This window comes from Pongo abelii, chromosome 20 (assembly GCF_028885655.2).
Source record: "Pongo abelii isolate AG06213 chromosome 20, NHGRI_mPonAbe1-v2.0_pri, whole genome shotgun sequence".
Classification (NCBI taxonomy): domain Eukaryota; kingdom Metazoa; phylum Chordata; class Mammalia; order Primates; family Hominidae; genus Pongo; species Pongo abelii.
The window spans coordinates 18,263,683-18,283,031 of record NC_072005.2 but is presented as its reverse complement, the minus strand read 5'-3'; the positions used below and the strand labels follow the sequence as shown (position 1 = coordinate 18,283,031).

Below are 19,349 nucleotides of genomic sequence, written 5' to 3'. Positions count from 1 at the left end.
GAATGGGCTTCAGATATAGCTGAATCCAGCGACTGGGATCTATCTGGGAGCTGCCCGTTCAGGGTTCTCCCCCAGGCAGGCTGAGCCTTCTCTGATTGGAAGCAGGGTGTCCATTTTCTCCGTTAACCGGGGCAAAAGTCTCAGGGCCATCACTGATTGGTCCAGCTTGGGTCACATGCCCTTCCCTGAGCCTATGGCTAGAACCAGAGGGGTAGGGAAGGGTCTGATGGGTGGGCTGGCCAGGGTCACATGACCATTGCTAGCACTGCGGTGGGGTCACTGCACTGTCAACCACACCATCTGTGAAAAGAGGGAGGGAAATTTCCCAAAGACAGATGGGAGTGCTCTTCCTAAGAGGGGCTGAATGGGAGTCAGTGTGGCGGACTCCATCCTCAAATCGGTCTCAGGATATATGGAGTTTCTCTCCGTCACCCAGCCTGGAGTGCAGTGGCACCATCTCGGCTCACTGCAACCTCTGCCTCCCGGGTTCAAATGATTCTCCTGCCTCAGCCTCCCAAGTAGCTGGGATCACAGGCGTGTGCAACCAAGCTCAGCTAATTTTTGTATTTTTAGTAGAGATGGGGTTTGGCCATGTTCTCCAGGCTGGTCTCAAACTGCTGACCTCAAGTGATCCACCTGCCTCAGCCTTCCAAAGTGCTGGGATGACAGGTGTGAGCCACTGCACCTGTCCAGGTCTCAGGATGTTAGAGAATTTAACCAGCAGTGACCTGGTCTGTTCCATCCTGCTCTGGATGGGAAGTAGAGCTCTGCTCACAGCTGTGGCCCTACCCTCCCTCTGCAGACTTGGCAGTGGATCAACCCAGTGGACTTCCAGGAAGAGGCATCCCTGCAGGAGGCCCTGGTGGTGGAGATGTCCTGGGACAAAGGCGAGAGGACTGAGCCTCTCAAGAAGACAGAGCTACCTGAGGGTGCCTCTGAGCTGGCCCTGGATACAGAGTTGTCCTTGGAGGATGGAGACAGGTGCAAGGCCAAGGTGCTGGGGCCCAATGGGCCAGACGGTCAGGGGTGCAACCCTGCCCGGGAGGTGGGGGGGCTAGACGTCCATCACTCCTGGGATATCAGGGCCTGGAGGCCTGAGGGAGAAACGAGAACATCCACTTTGTCTTACAGACAGGAAGAGCGACTATCTCAATCACAACGGCTGATTATTAAGCACTTACGGCATACCCAGCCCATTCCATCCACTCACATGATTCCCTACCAAATCCCCACAACCACCCCCTGAAAGGAACCATGACTGTTGTACTTTACAGATGTGATCGCTGAGGCTCAGAGAGGGTGAGTGACTCGCCTGAGGCTACATAGAACACACAGGAGTCAAATTTGGACCCAAATAACCCAGAGCTCCTCCAGGCTCCAGTGCACCTGCCTCCTCTGTGCCCCGCGCCTGTTGCCACACATCCTGCGGGGGGAACCCTAGATGCTGCCATGAAATGGAAACTGCTGCACCCTGCTGGGCCTGGCGTCTGTGGGGCAGGAGCAGACCCTGCCATTGACCTGTTCTGGAGTAGAATAGACTGGGAATGGGGGCAAAGGGGGCTCAGATGGATCCCCAGACCCTGGGCTGGGCATTCACCCCCAGGAGCACTGGATGGGGAGTCTGGACTCAAGGGCTCCCTGCAGCATTGCGGGGTCTTGTAGCTTGGAGGATCCAGGCATATAGGGAAGGGGGCTGTAAACATTGTGGGAAAAATGATGGTCCTCCCATCCCACCCCCCACCCCACCCTCACCCCCCTATAAAATGGGGGTGATGATAATGACCTCACACAGCTGTTCAAAATCATCGTAAATGAGCCTCCTCTTGGGTATTTTTTTCCTGTTTGAAGCTTGAATGTCCTGCTCAAAATCTCAAAACACGAGCCTTGGAATTCATTCATTCATTCATTCATTCATTCCACATATGTTTATTAATCTCTTCCTCTAGGTCTCCTCCAGGAGCACCTAATCTGGGGGAGACAGAGCCGGATGAGAGCTTGGAACCCTACTAAGTTAGGACTGAGCAGGGGAAGGGACGGCCTAGGGGGAGTGGAGCAGCCGGGCACTCCCGTAACAGGAACCGTGGTTTGTCCCCACGCTCCTTCCTCCTCACGCCCACCAACTCACAGCAGGACCCTTGCCCCCTTACACACCTTGAATCCTCTCTCTTTCTGCCCACACTACCCCACCTCCCTCGCGTTCTGCAGCCGCCTCCCCCTGATCCCCACTGCGGTCTGAGCCGAGGTGTGAAGGGGTTCCTGAAATCCCACCCCAGCCCTGGCGATTAGCGGGTAGTCCAGATTCCCCCCATGGCCACCAGGTGGCAACAGCGGCGCGCGTTTCCCCGGCCGGGCCCGCCCTGCCTCCTCCCACCGCGTTTGCTAAACAGACTTTTCCGGTTTCAGATAGAGGAGGGGAGTTAAAAAGCCCAGAACTACTGAATTTTGTGGCAAAAAAACGATGAGACCTCTCGGGGAGAGACCCCTGGCAGCCAATAGGGCCAAGAGGCAAGAAGCCCAGGCCCCGCCCCTTTGGTGGGAGGGCCTCCCTTTCCCCATCGATGCATCTAGATAGGGAAACAGAGGCCTGGATCCCGGTGCCCCAGCCACGCGGTGGCTGGTCAGAGTTCTGCAAATGCCCCCCGCCCCGCTCCGGATCTGCCACATCCCAGCTTCTGCTCAAGCCGTTCCCTCCACCAGGCATGCCCTCCCTTGAGCGTTTATCCTCCTTTTTTTTTTTTTTTTTGAGGAGTTTCGCTCTTGTTGCCCAAGCTGGAGTGCAATGGCGCGATCTTGGCTCACTGCAACCTGCACCTCCCGGGTTCAAGTGATTCTCCTGTCTCAGCCTCACAAGTAGCTGGGATTACAGGCGCCCGCCACCATGACCAGCTAAAAATTTTTGGTATTTTTAGTAGAAACAGGGTTTCACCATGTTGGCCAGGCTCGTCTTGAACTCCAGACCTCAAGTGATCCACCCGCCTCGGCCTCCCAAAGTGCTGGGATTGCAGGTGTGAGCCCTGGAGGTCCCTGGAGTTGGCCGCAAACCCATCCCTATGCACAGTCCCTTGGGTGCGAGAAGTAGGAGACAGGCAATGTTTACTGTGCAGCAGCTGGGACTCTTGCCAGAGTGCATGGGGAAGATGCACACCCTGCTTCCACTAGCGGGAGACTGAGCTGGACAGAAGGAAGCCTGGAGCTTGGAGCCTCTTTCCTTCCCACCGTGGGGACGCCTGTCTGAGAGAGGAGCCTGCCGGGAGGACAGCAGCACCAAGATGAAGCATTAGTTCCTGGATCCAGCCATACCTGAAACCCAATATTTTCCATCCGGTTCCTCTTTTTAAAAAAATATTCTAGGCCAGGCGCGGTGGCTCATGCCTGTAATCCCAGCACTTTGGGAGGCAGAGGTGGGCTGATCACCTGAGATCAGGAGTTTGAGACTAGCCTGGCCAACAAGGCGAAACCCCGTCTCTACTAAACATACAAAAATTAGCCGGGCGTGGTGGCAAGCGCCTATAATCTCAGCTACTTGGGAGGCTGAGGCGGGCGAATCGCTTGAACCTGGAAGGTGGTGGTTGCAGTGAGCCGAGATTGTGCCACTACACTCCAGCCTGGGAGACAGAGCGAGACTCCGTCTCAAAAAAGATACAATAAAATAAATAAATAAATAAATAAATGTTTTATTTTTATTTTTTATTTTTTACTTCTTTTTTGAGACGGGTCTCACTCTGTTGCCCAGGCTGGAGTGCAGTAGCGCCATCTTGGCTCACTGCAACCACCACCTCCTAGGATGGAGTGACCCTCCAGCCTCAGCCTCAGCCTCAGGCTCAAGCCGCCACGCCCAGCTAATTTTTTTGTATTTTTGGTAGAGACGGGGTTTTGCCATGTTGCCCAGGCTGGTCTCAAACTGCTGAGCTCAAATGATCCACCTGCCTTGGCCTCCCAAAGTGCTGGGATTACAGGCATGAGCCACTGCACCCAGCCTCAGTTCCCTGTTTGATGAAGCCACTTTGAGTCCTTCTTCTGTCCCGAGAAAATGACCAACAAGAGGTTCTTTCTGGGCCTCTGCTTGCCTGTCTGTAAAATAGGAAGGGGTTTGGAGTCCTTTTCTCAATGGGCCCGGCAAGTTTGCTTAGCAGGGCCCTGGCCGGGTATTTATTGAGCAACTACTATGCAACTATTACTCCAGGGCTCCTCAGAGCAGCCATGCCTCAGCTTCTCCCAGCAGCTCCAGGGGTCAGGACGGTGTTAGCCCCTATTTCACAGCTCAGTTTCATTCATTCATTTAAGAAATCAGGGTCCGGCGTGGTGGCTCACACCTGTAATCCCAGCACTTTGAGAGGCCAAGGCGGGCCGATCGCTTGAGCTCAGGAGTTCGAGGCCAGCCTGGCCAACATGGTGAAACCCCGTCTCTACTAAAAGTACAAAAATTAGCCAGGTTTGGTGGCACACGCCTGTAGTCTCAGCTAGTTGGGAGGCTGAGGGCTGAGGTGGGAGAATCACCTGACCCTGGGGAGGTCAAGGTTGCAGTGAGCTGAGATCGCGCCACTGCACTCCAGCCTGGGTGACAAGGTAAGACCCTGTCTCAAAAAAAACAAAAAAAAAGTCAGCATTGAGTCCCTACTGTATACCAGGCCCCATCTTGCACAAGTCAGGATCTTCTTGGTCATGAGGGGCTCTTAGCTGGGTGGGGAAGGCAGACACTAATCTAATTATCACACAGAGAGTTATGAGAAACCGTAAGAGTGATGAGTGGGGATGTGAAGAGTAGCTAGTGAGGGAGGGCTTCCTGGAGGAGGCAATACTAGGACCCAGGTGGTAAAGAGGGGCCAGAAGAGGGAGTGCAAAGGCCCTGAGGTGGCTGGTGGGGAATGGACAGGGGACGGAAGAAGTTGTAGCCCATGTGAGGCTGGGGGCATATGGGCCAGAGTTGTTTTTTTTCTTTTGAGATAGGGTCTCGTTCTGTCGCCCAGGCTAGAGTGCAGTGGCGTGACCACAGAGCACTGCAGCCTCGACCTCTCGGGCTCAACTGTTTCTCCTTTCTTAGCCTCCTGTGTAGCTAGAACCACAGGCATGTGCCACCACTCTCAGTTTATTTGATTATTTGTAGAGACAGAGTCTCACCATATTGCCTGGGCTTGTCTCAGACTCCTAGGCTCAAGTGATCCTCCTGCCCTGGCCTCTCAACGTGCTGGGATTACAGGCATGAGCCACCGCACCTGTGGGCTAGGGTTTTTTTTTTTTTTTTTTGAGACTGAGTCTCGCTCTGTCACCCAGGCTGGAGTGCAGTGGCGTGATCTCGGCTCACTGCAAGCTCCGCCTCCCGGGTTCATGCCATTCTCCTGCCTCAGCCTCCCGAGTAGCTGGGACTACAGGCGCCCGCCACCACGCCTGGCTAATCCTTTTCTATTTTTAGTAGTGATGGGATTTCACCGTGTTGGCCAGGATGGTCTCGATCTCCTGACCTCATGATCCTCCTGCCTCGGCCTCCCAAAGTGCTGGGATTACAGTCGTGAGCCACCGCGCCCAGCGTGCTAGGGTTTTATTCTTGGGTTGTGGGGTCCTGGAGCTGGAGAATCAGGACCTGACTGGTGAGAGGTTCAGAGTTTATTCTGGCTGCAGTTCAGCTGGGAGTAGGTGACTGATCTTGTGGGCCTCACAGTTTTCTGGTCCATAAAATGGATGTGGTCAGGCAGCCTCTCCAGAGCTCGTGCCCCTCTTCCCACCTCCCTTCCTCTGTCTCTGTCATTCCTGATCCATCTTTTCCCTTCTCCACGGCTCCCACCAATAGGTGGGAAGCGTGTCTCCATCAGGGAGATAGGCTGCCTCAGTTTATCTCCCCAGGTACCTTCCTTCTCTATCTCTCCAGTAGCCTCTGGGTTTGGTCAGAAACAGATGTTGTCTCTGCCTCTGCCCTTAAGCCAGGATGGGACTGAGGTGTCAGGTTTCTGGGGACCATAAGCTGCAAGGAGATGACCCCCTGGACTCAGGGTAGCCCCTGGCCTGCCCCTGATACTTTATTATCTGTGCCCCAGATGCCAGGCCCTCTGCCCAGGAAGGCCCTTCTTCCAACTCTGCCCCCTGCCCATTTCTGTCTCTTTTTTAACTCATTTCTTTTTTTAAAAAAAAATTTTTAAATTAGAGACAGAGTCTTGCTATGTTGTCCAGACCGATCTTGAACTCCTGGGCTCAAGCGATCCTCCTGTCTCACCTCCCGAAGTGTTGAGATTACAGGCACGAGCCACTGAGCCCCAGCCTTATTCCTCTTTTTTTTTTTTTTTTTTTTTTAAGATGGAATCTCACTCTGTCACCCAGGAGGCTGCAGTGCAGTGGCGTGATCTCGGCTCACTGCAACCCCACTTCCTGGGTTCAAGCAATTCTTCCGCCTCAGCCTCCAGAGTAGCTGAGACTGCAGGCACCCACCACCACGCATGCATGGCTAATTTTTGTATTTTTGCTAGAGATGGAGTTTCACCATGTTGGCCAGGCTGGTCTCAAACTCCTGACCTCAGGCGATCTGCCCATCTCGGCCTCCCAAAGTGATGGGATTACAGGTGTGAATCACTGCTCCCGGCCATTCCTCCTTTTTTAAGATGCATTCACACACCATACAATTCGCCCTCTTAAAGTGTACAGCTGACACTGAGCATGGTGGCTTATGCCTGCAATCCCAGCATTTTGAGAGGCCGAGGCGGGAGGATCACTTGAGCCCAAGAGGTTGAGGCTGCAGTGAACCATAATTGCACCACTGCACTCCAGCCTGAGTGACAGAGGGAGACCCTGTCTCAAAAAAAAAAAAAAAAAAAGTAGAATTCAGTGGTTTTTGTACAATCACAAGGTTGTGCAGCCATCACTCATACCTAATTCTAGAACATTTTCATCTCCCCAAAAAGAAAACCTCGTTCCATCGTAGCCACTCCCCATTCCCCTCCCCCAGCCCCTGGCAGCCACTCATCTGCTTCCTGTCTGTATGGATTTGCCTGTTCTGGGCATTTCATATCAATGAAATCATACAATACGTGGCCTTTCTGTCTGTTCTTTTGTGAAAGAAACTCAGATGTTTTTGAAACCCATCCTCGTTATAGTGTGTCAGGGTTTCATTCTTTTTGATGGCTGAATAGCATTCCGTTGTGTGGATGTGTCACCATTTATTTATCCACTCAGCCATCAATGGACATTTGGGTGGTTTCCATTTTCTGGCTATTGTGGATAACACAACTCTGAGCGTTTGTGTACAAGTTTTGGCGTAAACACCTGTTTTCAGTTTTCTCTGTATATATCTACGAGTGGAATCACAGAGTCATATGGTAATTCTGTGTTTAAATTCCGGAGGATCTGCCGAACTTTTCCACGTCAGCTGTACCATTTTACATTCCCTCCAGCAAGGCATGAGGGTTCAGATTTCTCCACATCCTCATCAACACTTGCTATTTTCCTTTTTCTTTTCTTTTCTTTCTTTTTTTTTTTGAGACAGGATCTCACTCTGTCACCCAGGCTGCAGTGCAGTGGCGTGATCTCGGATCACTGCAACCTCTGCCTCCCGGGTTCAAGCGATCATCCTCGTGCCTCAGCTTCCCAAGTAGCTGGGATTACAGGCTCTTGCCACCATGCCCGGCTAATTTATGTATGTTTAGTAGAGACGGCGTTTCACCATGTTGGCCAGGCTGTTCTGGAACTCCTGAGCTCAAGTAACCCTCCCACCTCAGCCTCCCAAAGTGTTGGGATTACAGACGTGAGCCACTGCGCCTGGCCTCCTTTTTCTTCTTATCCTTCTCCTTCTCCTCCTCCTCCTCCTTCTTCTTTTTGATGGTGTCTTGTCCTGTTGCCAAGGCTGGAGTACAGTGGCGTTATCTTGGCTCACCACAATCTCTGTCTCCCAGATTCAAGCGATTCTCCTGCCTCAGCCTCCCAAGTAGCTGGGATTACAGGCGCTAGCCACCATGCCCGGCTAATTTTTGTATTTTTAGTAGAAACCGTGTTTCACCATGTTGGCCAGGCTGGTCTTGAACTCCTGACCTTGAGTGATCTGCCTGCTTCAGCCTTCCAAAGTGCTGGGATTACAGGCGTGAGCCACCATGTCTGGCTGGATTATTTATCTTTTTGACCCTTATCAGATACATAATTTGCACATATATTCTCCCATTCTGTGGGTTGTCATTTTTTCCTTTTTTTTTTTTTTTGAGATAGAGTCTCCCTTTATTGCCCAGGCTGGAGTGCAGCGACACAATCATAGCTCACTGCAGCCTCGAACTCCTGGGTTCAAGCGATCCTCCCACCTCAGCCTCCCCAGTAGCTGGGACTATACAGGCACACACCACCATGCCTGGCTAATTTTTAAATATTTTTTGTATAGACAAGGTCTCATCTCACTATGTTGTCCAGACTGATCCTGAACTCCTGGACTCAAGCGATCCTCCTGCCTCAACCTCCCAAAGTGCTGGGATTACAGGTATGAGCCATTGTGCCCGGCCTCTCTTAATAGTGGCCTTTGCAGAAGAAAAGTCTTGCATTGTATGGAGTCGGGTTGATCTATTTTCCTTTGCTGGCTTGTGCTTTGGGTGTGCTACCTAAGAATCCTCCTGATCTTGATAAACCCCTCTTGCGGGCACCTCTCCCCATCCTCCCCACCCCCAGCCCCCACCTCTGGCCTGTCCCTCCCTCCTCCTCGCCTCCCCACTTCCCGCCCTGGTTTGGGGCACTGGCCTCTGGCTCTGTCCCGGATCCATCAATGTTTAATAACTGAGCGGACAGAACCTTGATGGAGACGGGGAAACCCCGCCCGGACCCATGTGCGATGCGTCTCCATGGGCCGTGCCGCGATCACGCAGGGCCCCGCTTTCCAGGTGGGGAAACTGAGGCACCGGAAGATTGGGATGGGGACGCGACCTGCCTGGTCCCAGTGGTCAGGGCCACGGCCAGCCTCCCTCCCCGAGTCCTCCCCACCTTCCCTGGCCTGGAGCTGCTCCTGGCTCCAGTCCCCGCCCTGGGCTGACCCTGCCAGCGGGAACCGCCTGCTCCCCTGGGCGGTTCCTGCCGAAACCAAAATACCCAGGAGGAGGGAAAAAAAAAACTACCCGCCGGGCGGGCTGTGGGTGGGAGATGGGAAGAGGGGCGGGTTTCTCCTCTGGGTTGGAGACTGGAGGGGCCAGGGGTCACACAGTCAGTCGACAGACGTCTCAAGGATTCAGCCGAGTCCTGGCTCTGCTTCCAACTAGCTGTGCAGCCAGGGCTTGTCTGAGCCTCAGTTTCCCCATCGGTGCAATGGGGTAGTTAGCCCCCCCCGGGGGGCCTATGAGAGGTGAGAGGGAGCTAGGTGAACGAGGAGCCCAACCCTCCAAGATATCATCACCTTTAATAATATTAAACCTTATGTGCTGGGATCAGGAGCTCCAGGCAGGGGCTCCTCTGGCCCGGTAGGAGGGCCCTCTTCTCCCAGTGGCTGGTCCTGTACCCCTAACCTCTTTTTTTTTCCTTCTTAACCAACTAAACAGGAGTGATCTTTATTTTATTTTATAATTATTTTGAGATGGAGTTTTGCTCTCCTTTCCCAGGCTGTGCGATCTTGGCTCACTGCAACCTCCACCTCCCAGGTTCAAGCGATTCTCCTGCCTCAGCCTCCCGAGTTGCTGGGATTACAAGTGCCTGCCACCATGTTTGGCTAATTTTCATTTTGTTTTATTTTGAGACACTGTCTCTGTCTGTCACCCAGGCTGGAGTGCAGTGGTGTGATCATAGCCCACTGCAGCCTCCTGGGCTCAAACAATCTGCCCACCCCAGCCTCCCAAGTAGCTGAGACTGCAGGTGTGTGCCACCAAGCCCAGCTAAATTTTGTATTTTTTGTAGAAAGAGCACTCACTCTGCTGCTCAGGCTGGTCTCAGATTCCTGACCTCAAGCAGTCCTCCCATCTCAGCCTCCCAAAGTTCTGGGATTACAAGCATGAGCCACTGTGCCCTGGCCCCACCCCCAGCTTCCTATTTCCTTCCTCCCTCCCCGTCTCTCCCTATCTCTCATTTCTCATCTCTTCCTGTCTCTATTTCTCTGTCTTGCTTTTTTTTTTTTTTTTTTGAGACAGAGTCTCACTCTATTGCCCAGGTTGGAGTGCAGTGGCGTGATCTTGGCTCACTGCAATCTCCACCTCCCAGGTTCAAGTGATTCTCCTGCCTCAGCCTGCTGAGTAGCTGAGATTACAGGCATGCGCCACCCTACTATGCTAATTTTTGTATTTTTAGTAGAGACGGGGTTTCACCATGTTGGTCAGGCTGATCTTGAACTCCTGGCCTCAGGTGATCCGCCCTCCTCGGCCTCCCAAAGTGCTGGCATTACAGGAGTGAGCTACCGCACCTGGCTTGTCTTGCCTCTCTTTGTCTCTTTCTCCCTGTGCCTCTCTCTCACTCTTTTTGTGTCTTGTCTCTGTCTTTCTCCTTGTCTCTTTCTATGCCATCTTTTTTTTTTTCTTTTTCTTTTTGTAGAGATAAGGGTCTCATTATGTTGCCCAGGCTGGTCTCTAATTCCTGGCCTCCAGCAATCCTCCCCCCTCAGCCACCCAAAATATTTGTGTCATCTTTCTCTTCGTCTATCTCATTTCTCACCTCTCTCCCTGTCTCTCTCTGTCTCTTTGTCTCATCTCTCTGTCTCTGTCTCACTTCTGTCTCTGTCTGTCTCTGTCTCACTGTGTCTCCCTTTCTCTCTTTCCCTGTTTCTCTGTGTCTCTGTCTCTCCGTGTGTCTCTGTCTCATCTCTCTCTGTCTGTTTCACCTGTCTCTGTCTCTCCCTGTGTATCTCTGTGTGTCTCTGTCTCTCACTGCCTCTGTCTCTCCTTGTTTCCCTGTTTCTTTGTCTCTTTTTTTATTTTTGGAGACAGAGTCTCGCTCTGTGGCCCAGGCTGGAGGGCAGTGGCACAATCTCTGCTCACTGCAACCTCTGTTTCCCAGTTCAAGTGATTCTTCTCCCTCAGCTTCCTGAGTAGCTGGGATTACAGGCCCCCCACCATCATGCCTGGCTAATTTTTGCATTTTTGTAGACACGGGGTTTCACCATGTTGGTCAGGCTGGTCTCGAACTCCTGACCTCAAGTGATCCACTCGCCTTGGCCTCCCCAAGTGCTGGGATTACAGGCGTGAGCCACTGTGCCCGGCCCCACTTCCATTTTTAGGTGGGGAAATAGGGGCTTATTCCTGAAGAGTCTCGTGTAGGTGTCCCAGCCTCAGTGGCATCACGGTCACCCTGGTCCAGCTGCTGGGCTCTGTGGCTCTCCGGCTGTCCTGGGCCTCCCATTCTAGGGGCCTGTCCCATAAATGGTCAGCCCAGAAGGTTCCACCCTCACATACTGGACGGTGACACCCCCACCTCCCAGAGCTGGTTTTCCAGCAGGCAGTCTGGCGGGAAGCCCAGGCCACGTCCCTGTGGTGTTGGCTGCTGCCCAGTGCAAGCCGGGAATGGGGACCGGAGGTGACGTTTAGGGCTAGGCTTTGGGCTCAGGTTTTTTTTTTTTCCTTTTTTTTTGGTATATAAACTATTTGTTTTTTTGAGACGGAGTCTTGCTCTTTCGCCCAGGCTGGAGCGCAGTGGCACGATCTCAGCTCGCCGCAACGTCTGCCTTCCGGGTTCAAGAGATTCTCCTGCCTCAGCCTCCAGAGTAGCTGGGTCTACAGGCGTGTGCCACCACGCCTGGCTAATTATTTGTATTTTTAGTAGAGACAGGGTTTCACCGTGTTAGCAGGATGGTCTCAATCTCCTGACCTCATGATCCGCCCACCTCGGCCTCTCAAAGTGCTGGGATTACAGGCGTGAGCCACCGCGCCCGGCCATAAACTATTTATTAACAGACAAGGCCTACAGACTCATTTCTTCTTGGACACACCCACGGTACGGGAACGGCCACGGCGGCCAATGGTCTTGGTGTGCTGGCCTCAGACACGAAGGCCCCAGAAGTGGCGCATCCCTCTACGGGCCCGAATCTTCTTCGGTTGCTCCTGTTCTTCACGGAGCTTGTTGTCCAGACCATTGGCTAGGACCTGGCTATATTTTCCATCCTTTACATCCTTCTGGCTGTTCAAGAGCCAGTCTGGGATCTTGTACTTCATGGAGCTTGTTGTCCAGACCATTGGCTAGGACCTGGCTATATTTTCCATCCTTTACATCCTTCTGGCTGTTCAAGAGCCAGTCTGGGATCTTGTACTTCATGGAGCTTGTTGTCCAGACCATTGGCTAGGACCTGGCTATATTTTCCATCCTTTACATCCTTCTGGCTGTTCAAGAGCCAGTCTGGGATCTTGTACTGCTGCGGATTCTGCACAATGGTGATCACCCATTCCATCTCATCCTCTGTGAGTCTCCCGCCCTCTTGGTGAGGTCAATGTCTGCTTTCCTCAACACCACGTAAGTGTATCTTCCATCCACCACCTTTAATGGCAGTGATAGCAAAGGCTATTTTCTGCCACCCATCGATGTTGGTGTTGAGTACTCCCAAAATACGCTGGAACTTTTCAAGGATCACTAGAGACACGGTGGCAGGCTCTGGGGTTCCACGCCAGGCACCAGGATCAGATTTGGGGTCTGGAAGCCCCACATTGCCCTCATCCTCTCTGGCTTTCGTCATGGGGGTGGTGGGTATGAGGCGGAAAGGACCCAGGCCTTTGGCATGAGGTTCCCTTCTTTAGCAAGCCCCCCACTTCCTGGATCACTGGGGACCCCCAGCTCTGGGTACCTCCCTCCAGCCTAGTCTTGACCCTATGGGAACAAGAATATCTCTATCCAGCCTGGACCTTCCCAAGCTGGGGCCTCGAGCATTACCCCAAATAAGGCAGGCACCTGGAGGTGGCCAGGAATAAATGAACATGAATGAACAAATGAATCGTATATAATCTTACAAACTCAGAAACGTAAGGCCATACAAATCTAAATCTGGCCAAGGTTGGTGGCTCAAGGCTGTAATCCCAGCAGTTTGGGAGAGGCCGAGGCTGTAGGATTGCTTGAGCCCAGGAGTTCAAGACTAGCCTGGGCAACATAGTGAGATCCTGTCTCTACAAAAAATTGAGAAAATGTAGCTGCGCATGGTGGCAGGTGCCTGTAGTCCCAGCTACTCGGGGAGGCTGAGGTGGGAGGATCGCTTGAGTCCAGGAGTTTGAGGCTGCAATGAGCTATGATCATGCCAATGTACTCCAGCCTGGGTGATAGAGCGAGACCCTGTTTCTAGAAAATAGATAAATAAGTTTTGTTTGTTCATTTGTTTGTGATGAAGTCTTGCTCTGTTGCCCAGGCTGGAGTGCAGTGGCAGGATCTCGGCTCACCGTAACCTCCACTTCCTGGGCTCAAGCAATTTCTCCTGCCTCAGCCTCTGTAGTAGCTGAGATTACAGGCATGCACCACCACACCTGGCTAATTTTTGTATTTTTAGTAGAGACGAGGTTTCGCCATGTTGTCCAGACTGGTCTTGAACTCCTGATCTCAAATGATCTGCCCACCTCGGCCTCCCAAAGTGCTGGGATTACAGGCGTAAGCCACCGTGCCTGGATGATAAGTAAATATTTTTTTAAATTAAAAAAATGCCTAAACCTGGATTTTTAGCACATTGCAGGAGGCTCCCACCCAAGCCCACGTTCTCAGAAGCAGGGAACTGAATAATGCATCTTGGGGTGGAATGTTTGATAACCCCCAGCAGAGTGCCATCTCAAGAGCAGGGGTCTAGAGCCAAGGCTCGGGGTTCTAATCCTGCCTCTGCCATTAGTCAATCTGGAAAACCACTTCGCCTATATGAGCCTCAGTTTCCTCACCTGTAAAACAGGGTTGGTACCCATGTCTTGGGGTTTGGGGGTTAGTAAATGAATCTGTGGAAGCTGAGTCAGGCCTATCGGTGTCTGTAGGTGGTGGAGCCTCTTCCCTCTGACAGGGTTGGAAATTATAGAGATAAAATCAAAGAGAGGCTGGGTGCGGTGGCTCACGCCTGTAATCCCAGCAGTTTGGGAGGCCAAGACAGGCAGATGACTTGAGGTCAGGGGTTCAAGATCAGCCTGGCCAACATGGCGAAACCCCGTCTCTACTAAAAATACAAAAATTAGCCGGGCATGGTGGTGTGCTTCTGTAATCCCAGCTACTTTGGAGGCTGAAGCAGTAGAATTGCTTGAACATGGGAAGTGGAGGTTGCAGTGAGCCGGGATCGTGCCACTGCACCCCAGCCTGGGTGACAGAGTGAGACTCTGTCTCAAAAAAAACCAAAAAACAAACAAACAAAAAAAAAACAGAGAGAGAGATGGAAGGTCAGGTTGCATCAGGAGGAAGCTGGCAATCTCTGTGACTCAGGGAGGTGCGGGGGCTCCCTCCTGGACCCTGGTCACCTCTGAATGTCCCACCAGTTTCTTCCAGTTTCTCCTTTACTGAGATCCCTCTGCCCCCAGAGTCTCAGTTTCCTCCTTTGTGAGATGGGCTCACACTGGCGACCCTGAATCTTCCTCCTCCACCCATCCACCATCAAAATTGCTCCCACATCCAATCCCTTCTCATGAAGGTCCCTTACCTGGTCCAGACCATCATTGCTCCTTAGGACCAGCACAGGCACCCCTCTGTGGTCTCCTCACTTCTCCCTTTATCCCCCACAGATACCCTGACCCTGGTATCCTGAGTCCGGCTTGTCCTTCTTCTGTCTAGAAACCTCTGTGGCTCCCACCTTCCTCAGAGTAAAAGCCAAAGTTCTCCCCCAGACCTCAAGGCCCTGCTTGGTCTCACTGCACCATCGCCTCTTCCCTCCCCACCCTGCTTAATCGACTTAGGCCACCTCAGCCTCCTCCAAGCTCCTCCAGTGAGTCAGACAGGCTCCTGCCTCGGGGCCTGTCCAAAGGCTGTGCTTTCCCAGGGACCATCTTCCCAGAGACGCCCATATGTCTCCCCTACCTCCTTTGGGTCTCAGTTCAAATATCATCGTCGCCCACACTCTCTCTCCCTCCTCTGCCATCAGGAATTTGTATCTCTGCCAGGCGTGGTGGCTCATGCCTGTAATCCCAGCACTTTGGGAGGCTGAGGTGAGCGAATCACTTGAGGTCAGGAGTTCAAGACCAGCCTGGCCAACATGGTGAAATCTTATCTCTGCTGAAAATACAAAAATTAACTGTGTGGTGGGGGGAGCCTGTAGTCCCAGCTACCAATCCCAGCTACTTGGGAGGCGGAGGCAGGAGAATCACTTGAGCCTGGGAGGTGGAGGTTGCAGTGAGCTGAGATTGTGCCACACTGCACTCCAGCCTGGGCAACAGACTGAGACTCCGTCTAAAAAAAAAAAGAAAAAAAAAAAAAAAGAATTTGTATCTCATTCATGGTGATGTCTCTGGCTCCTGTACACAGCTGGGGCTTAATGAGTGTGCTCACAGATAATAATCATATGCTGATAAAAAGAAATGTTTCCCCAGATGCCTGCTGTGCTTTAGGCCCTGGGCTGTGGTCTGGGGACACAGCCGGGGACAATTGAGAGCAATCTTGCCCTTGTAGGACTCATGGTCTAGGGACAAAGGTGGGACCCAGAGGACATTATGCACCTGAAGCGATGCATCTGTAATGTGGAATCAGGTGTTGAAAATTACGATGAATAAAGTAGAATACGTGACCAGATGCAGCAGAGGGAGCGTGTTTCCTGATCAGGCAGTCCTGGAGGGCTTCCTGGAATAGGTGACATTTGGGGCCAAGGCCTCAATGAAGAGAGGGACATGCCCCTTTGCAGCAGCTCTGGTGGCCATGTGTTTCTCACTAGTTCACAGATAAGGAAACTGAGGCTCAGAGAGGTGAAGTCACTTGTCCAGCATCCCCAAATCCAAACTCCCTAGCCAGGAGCCTGCAATCCCCTTTCCCCATGGTGCCCAGTTGCAGATGGGCAAACCAAAGTCCAGAGCAGCGCCGCCACACCCCAAGGTCTCCCAGGAAGCTACTCGGCCCTCCTCCACCCTCCTTCTCCTCCCCCGCGCAGCTTTACTGGGGGACTTTCTCACAGGGAGGAAACAGCGACAGCTGGTTTCACAAGTAGGTGGCCCAAGCCGCAGACTGGTTTCGGTTTGCAAACAGCTTCTGGCTCTGACTGCCTGCTGCTGGGCTGAGCAAACCCAGAGGTAAGAGCCCCGTATCAATCCATAAGAGGAAATGGGCACCAATCTGTCAGCTCAGGGTCTGGCTCGTGGGCAGCAGGGCCAGGGGATGGGGGTGCACTGAACCCTCATCTCCACTTAGTCTTGTTTTTTTTTTTTTGAGACAGAGTCTTGCTCTGTTGCTCAGGCTGGAGTACAGTGGCGCGATCTCAGCTCACTGCAACCTCTGCCTCCCAGGTTCAAACTCATTGCAGCCTCAGCCTCCAAAGTAGCTAGGACTACAGGCACACGCCACCACGCTTGGCTAATTTTTGTATTTTTAGTAGAGACAGGCTTTCACCATGTTGCCCAGGCTGGTCTCAAACTCCTGACCTCAAGTGATCTGCCCGCCTCAGCCTCCCAAAGTGCCAGGATTACAGACATGAGCCACTGCGCCTGGCCTCCACTTATTTTTTATTTTATTTTATTTTTTTTTGAAACAGAGTCTCACTTCATCGCCCAGGCTGGAGTGCAGTCGCGTGATCTCGGCTCACTGCAACCTCCGCCTCCTGGGTTCAAGCAACTCTCCTGCCTCAGCCTCCTGAGTAGCTGGGATTACAGGCATGCGCCACTACGCCCAGCTAAGTTTTGTATTTTTGGTAGAGATGGGGTTTTGCCATGTTGGCCAGGCTGGTCTCGAATCCCTGACCTCAGCTGAACCGCTATCCTCAGCCTCTAAAAGTGCTGGGATTATAGGCATCAGCCACAGCGCCCGGCCCTTCACTTAGTCTTAATCACTCATCCAATCAACAATTAATGCTTATTTTATGCTTTGCTGTATTCCTGCATTTTATTATTCTCCCAGTGAGCATATACTAAGTGTTTAGTGTGTACCAGGTATTAGCTCATTTAAACATCTCAAACCACTGGAAAGAATCAACCCAGGCAATTATCTTGATTTCAGACTTCTCTCCAAAACTGGGAGAGAATAAATTTCTGTTGTCTGGAGCCCCCCAGGTTGTGCAAGTTTGTTACATTAGCCCCAGGAAACTTACACAGCCCCCTCTCCAACCCCAAGTAAAAACTCACCTGTCTTCCTGCAGATCCTCCAGGTCTGAGAGGGTAGTGCCTACCTCCGGCACTCTGGCTAGGAGCAGGAAGGTGTGTATTTCTCTTTGGGGATTTCTGGAGCATGTGGGTTGTGGACTCAGAGACACTTGGAAACTCCAGAGGTTTTTCCCAAGTGTCAGCACCATCACCCTCCCACAGCCATTTGTGAGTTTCTCATGAATACATCTTGGGAAACACTTGGTATTGGTGGATTTTGTAGCTTTTGCCAATCAAATGGCATCTACTTGGTGTTTTAATTTGCATCTTCCTGATCCCCAGTAAATGTTGATCATCTCTTTGCCACTTGTGTTTCCTCCTTCGTGAAATCGTACTCATGTTCTTTGTGGTGTTCATTATAGGAATTCTTTATATATGTTTGATAGTATTCCTCCATCTGTTGAGTATATTGCAAATATCTTCCCCTAATTTGTAACTTGTCTTTTTGTTTTGTTTTGAGACTGAGTATCACTCTGTCACCCAGGCTGGAGTGCAGCGGCATGATCTCAGTTTACTGCAACCTCCACCTCCTGGGTTCAAGTGGTTCTCCTGCCTCAGCCACCTGAGTAGTTGAGATTACAGGTGCCTGCCATCATGCCTGGCTAATTTTTATATTTTTAGTAGAGATGAGGTTTCACCATGTTGGCCAGGCTGGTCCCGAACTCCTGATCTCGGGTGATTCACCCACCTCAGCCTCCCAAAGTGCTGGGATTACAGGCGTGAGCCACCGTGCCTGGATGGCATTATAGGAATTATTTATGTAGGTTTGATAGTATTCCTCCATCTGTTGAGTATATTGCAAATATCTTCCCCTAATTTGTAACTAGTCTTTTCATTTTGTTTTGAGGTGAAAACTCCCTCTGTGGTCCGGCTGGAGTGCAGTGGTGTGATCTTGGCTCACTGCAACCTCCGCCTCCCAGATTCAAGAGATTCTCCTGCTTCAGCCTCCCGAGTAGCTGGGATTACAGGTGCCTGCCACCATGCCCAGCTAATTTTTGTATTTTTAGTAGAGATGGGGTTTCACCATGTTGGCCAGGCTGGTCTTGAACTACTGAACTCAAGAGATCTGCTTGCCTTGGCCTCCTAAGTACTGGGATTAGAGGTGTAAGCCACTGCACCTGGCCTTTTTTTTTTTTTTTTGGAGACAGGGTCTCACTCTATGGCCCAGGCTGAAGTGCAGTGGCATGATCATAGCTCACTGCGGCCTCAAACTCTTGTGCTCAAGTAATTCTCCTGCCTCAGCCTCCTGAGTAGCTGAGACTACAGATACACACTTCCATGTCCAGCTAATTTTTTAATTTGTAGAGAGGGGGTCTCCCTATGTTGCCCAGGCTGGTCTAGAACTCCTGGGCTCAAGCATTCCTCCAGCCTCAGCCTCCCAAAGCTCTGAGATTACATATGTGGACCACTGTGGCTGGCAGGTAACTTGTCTTTTCACTTCCTTCAGTGTGCCTTTTGATGAATAAAAGTCCTACCCTTAATATATGCAAATTAACTAATCTTTTCTTTATATAGACAATGCCCATTGGCTCTTATGTGGAAAGTCTTTTCTTACCCCAAGTTCGCCAATATTTTCTTTTCTCTCTCTCTCTCTCTCTTTTTTTTTTTTTCTATGAGACAGTGTCTCACTTTATTGCCCAGCCTGGAGTAGAGTGGTGTGACCATGGCTGACTGCAGCCTCAACCTTCCAAGCTCAAGCAGTCCTCTCACCTTACCCTCTCTAGTAGCTGGGACTACAGGATGCACCACCACACTCAGCTAATTTTTAAATTTTATTTTGTAGAGATGGAGTCTCCCTATGTTGCCCAGGCTGGTCTCAAACTCCTAGGCTCAATTGATCCTCCCCTCTTGGCCTCTCAAAATGTTGGGATTACAGGCATGAGCCACCAAGCCTTGCCCTCAAGTTCACCTGTTTTCTACCAAGACATTAAAGCTTTCTTTTGGGCCAGGCACAGTGGCTCATGCCTGTAATCCCAGCACTTTGGGAGGCTGAGGCAGGAGAATCACTTGAGACCAGGAGTTCAAGACTAGCGTGTGCAACATAGTAAGACCCTGTCTCTACAAAAAAAAATTTAAAAAGAGTAGTCAGGCGTGGTAATGTGCGCCTGTAAGTTTGAGGCTGCAGTGAGTGTACTCCAGCCTGGGTGACAAAGCAAGACCCTGTCTAAAAAAATAAAAAGGTTAATTTTGTTATATTTTTGTGTGTAA

General features: G+C 51.6%; 1 protein-coding gene across 1 annotated transcript in view; it reads left to right on the top strand.

Annotated features, from left to right (window-relative positions):
- Positions 1 to 1,880, top strand: part of IL12RB1 (interleukin 12 receptor subunit beta 1) — a 28,355-nt gene extending 26,475 nt beyond the window's left edge. Inside the window, exon 8 of the mRNA XM_063719347.1 lies at positions 803 to 1,880. Within this exon, the coding sequence (XP_063575417.1) occupies positions 803 to 1,246 (444 nt within the window). The 3' untranslated portion in view covers positions 1,247 to 1,880. The remainder of the gene's footprint in view (positions 1 to 802) is intronic.
- The last annotated feature ends 17,469 nt before the right edge of the window (positions 1,881 to 19,349 follow it).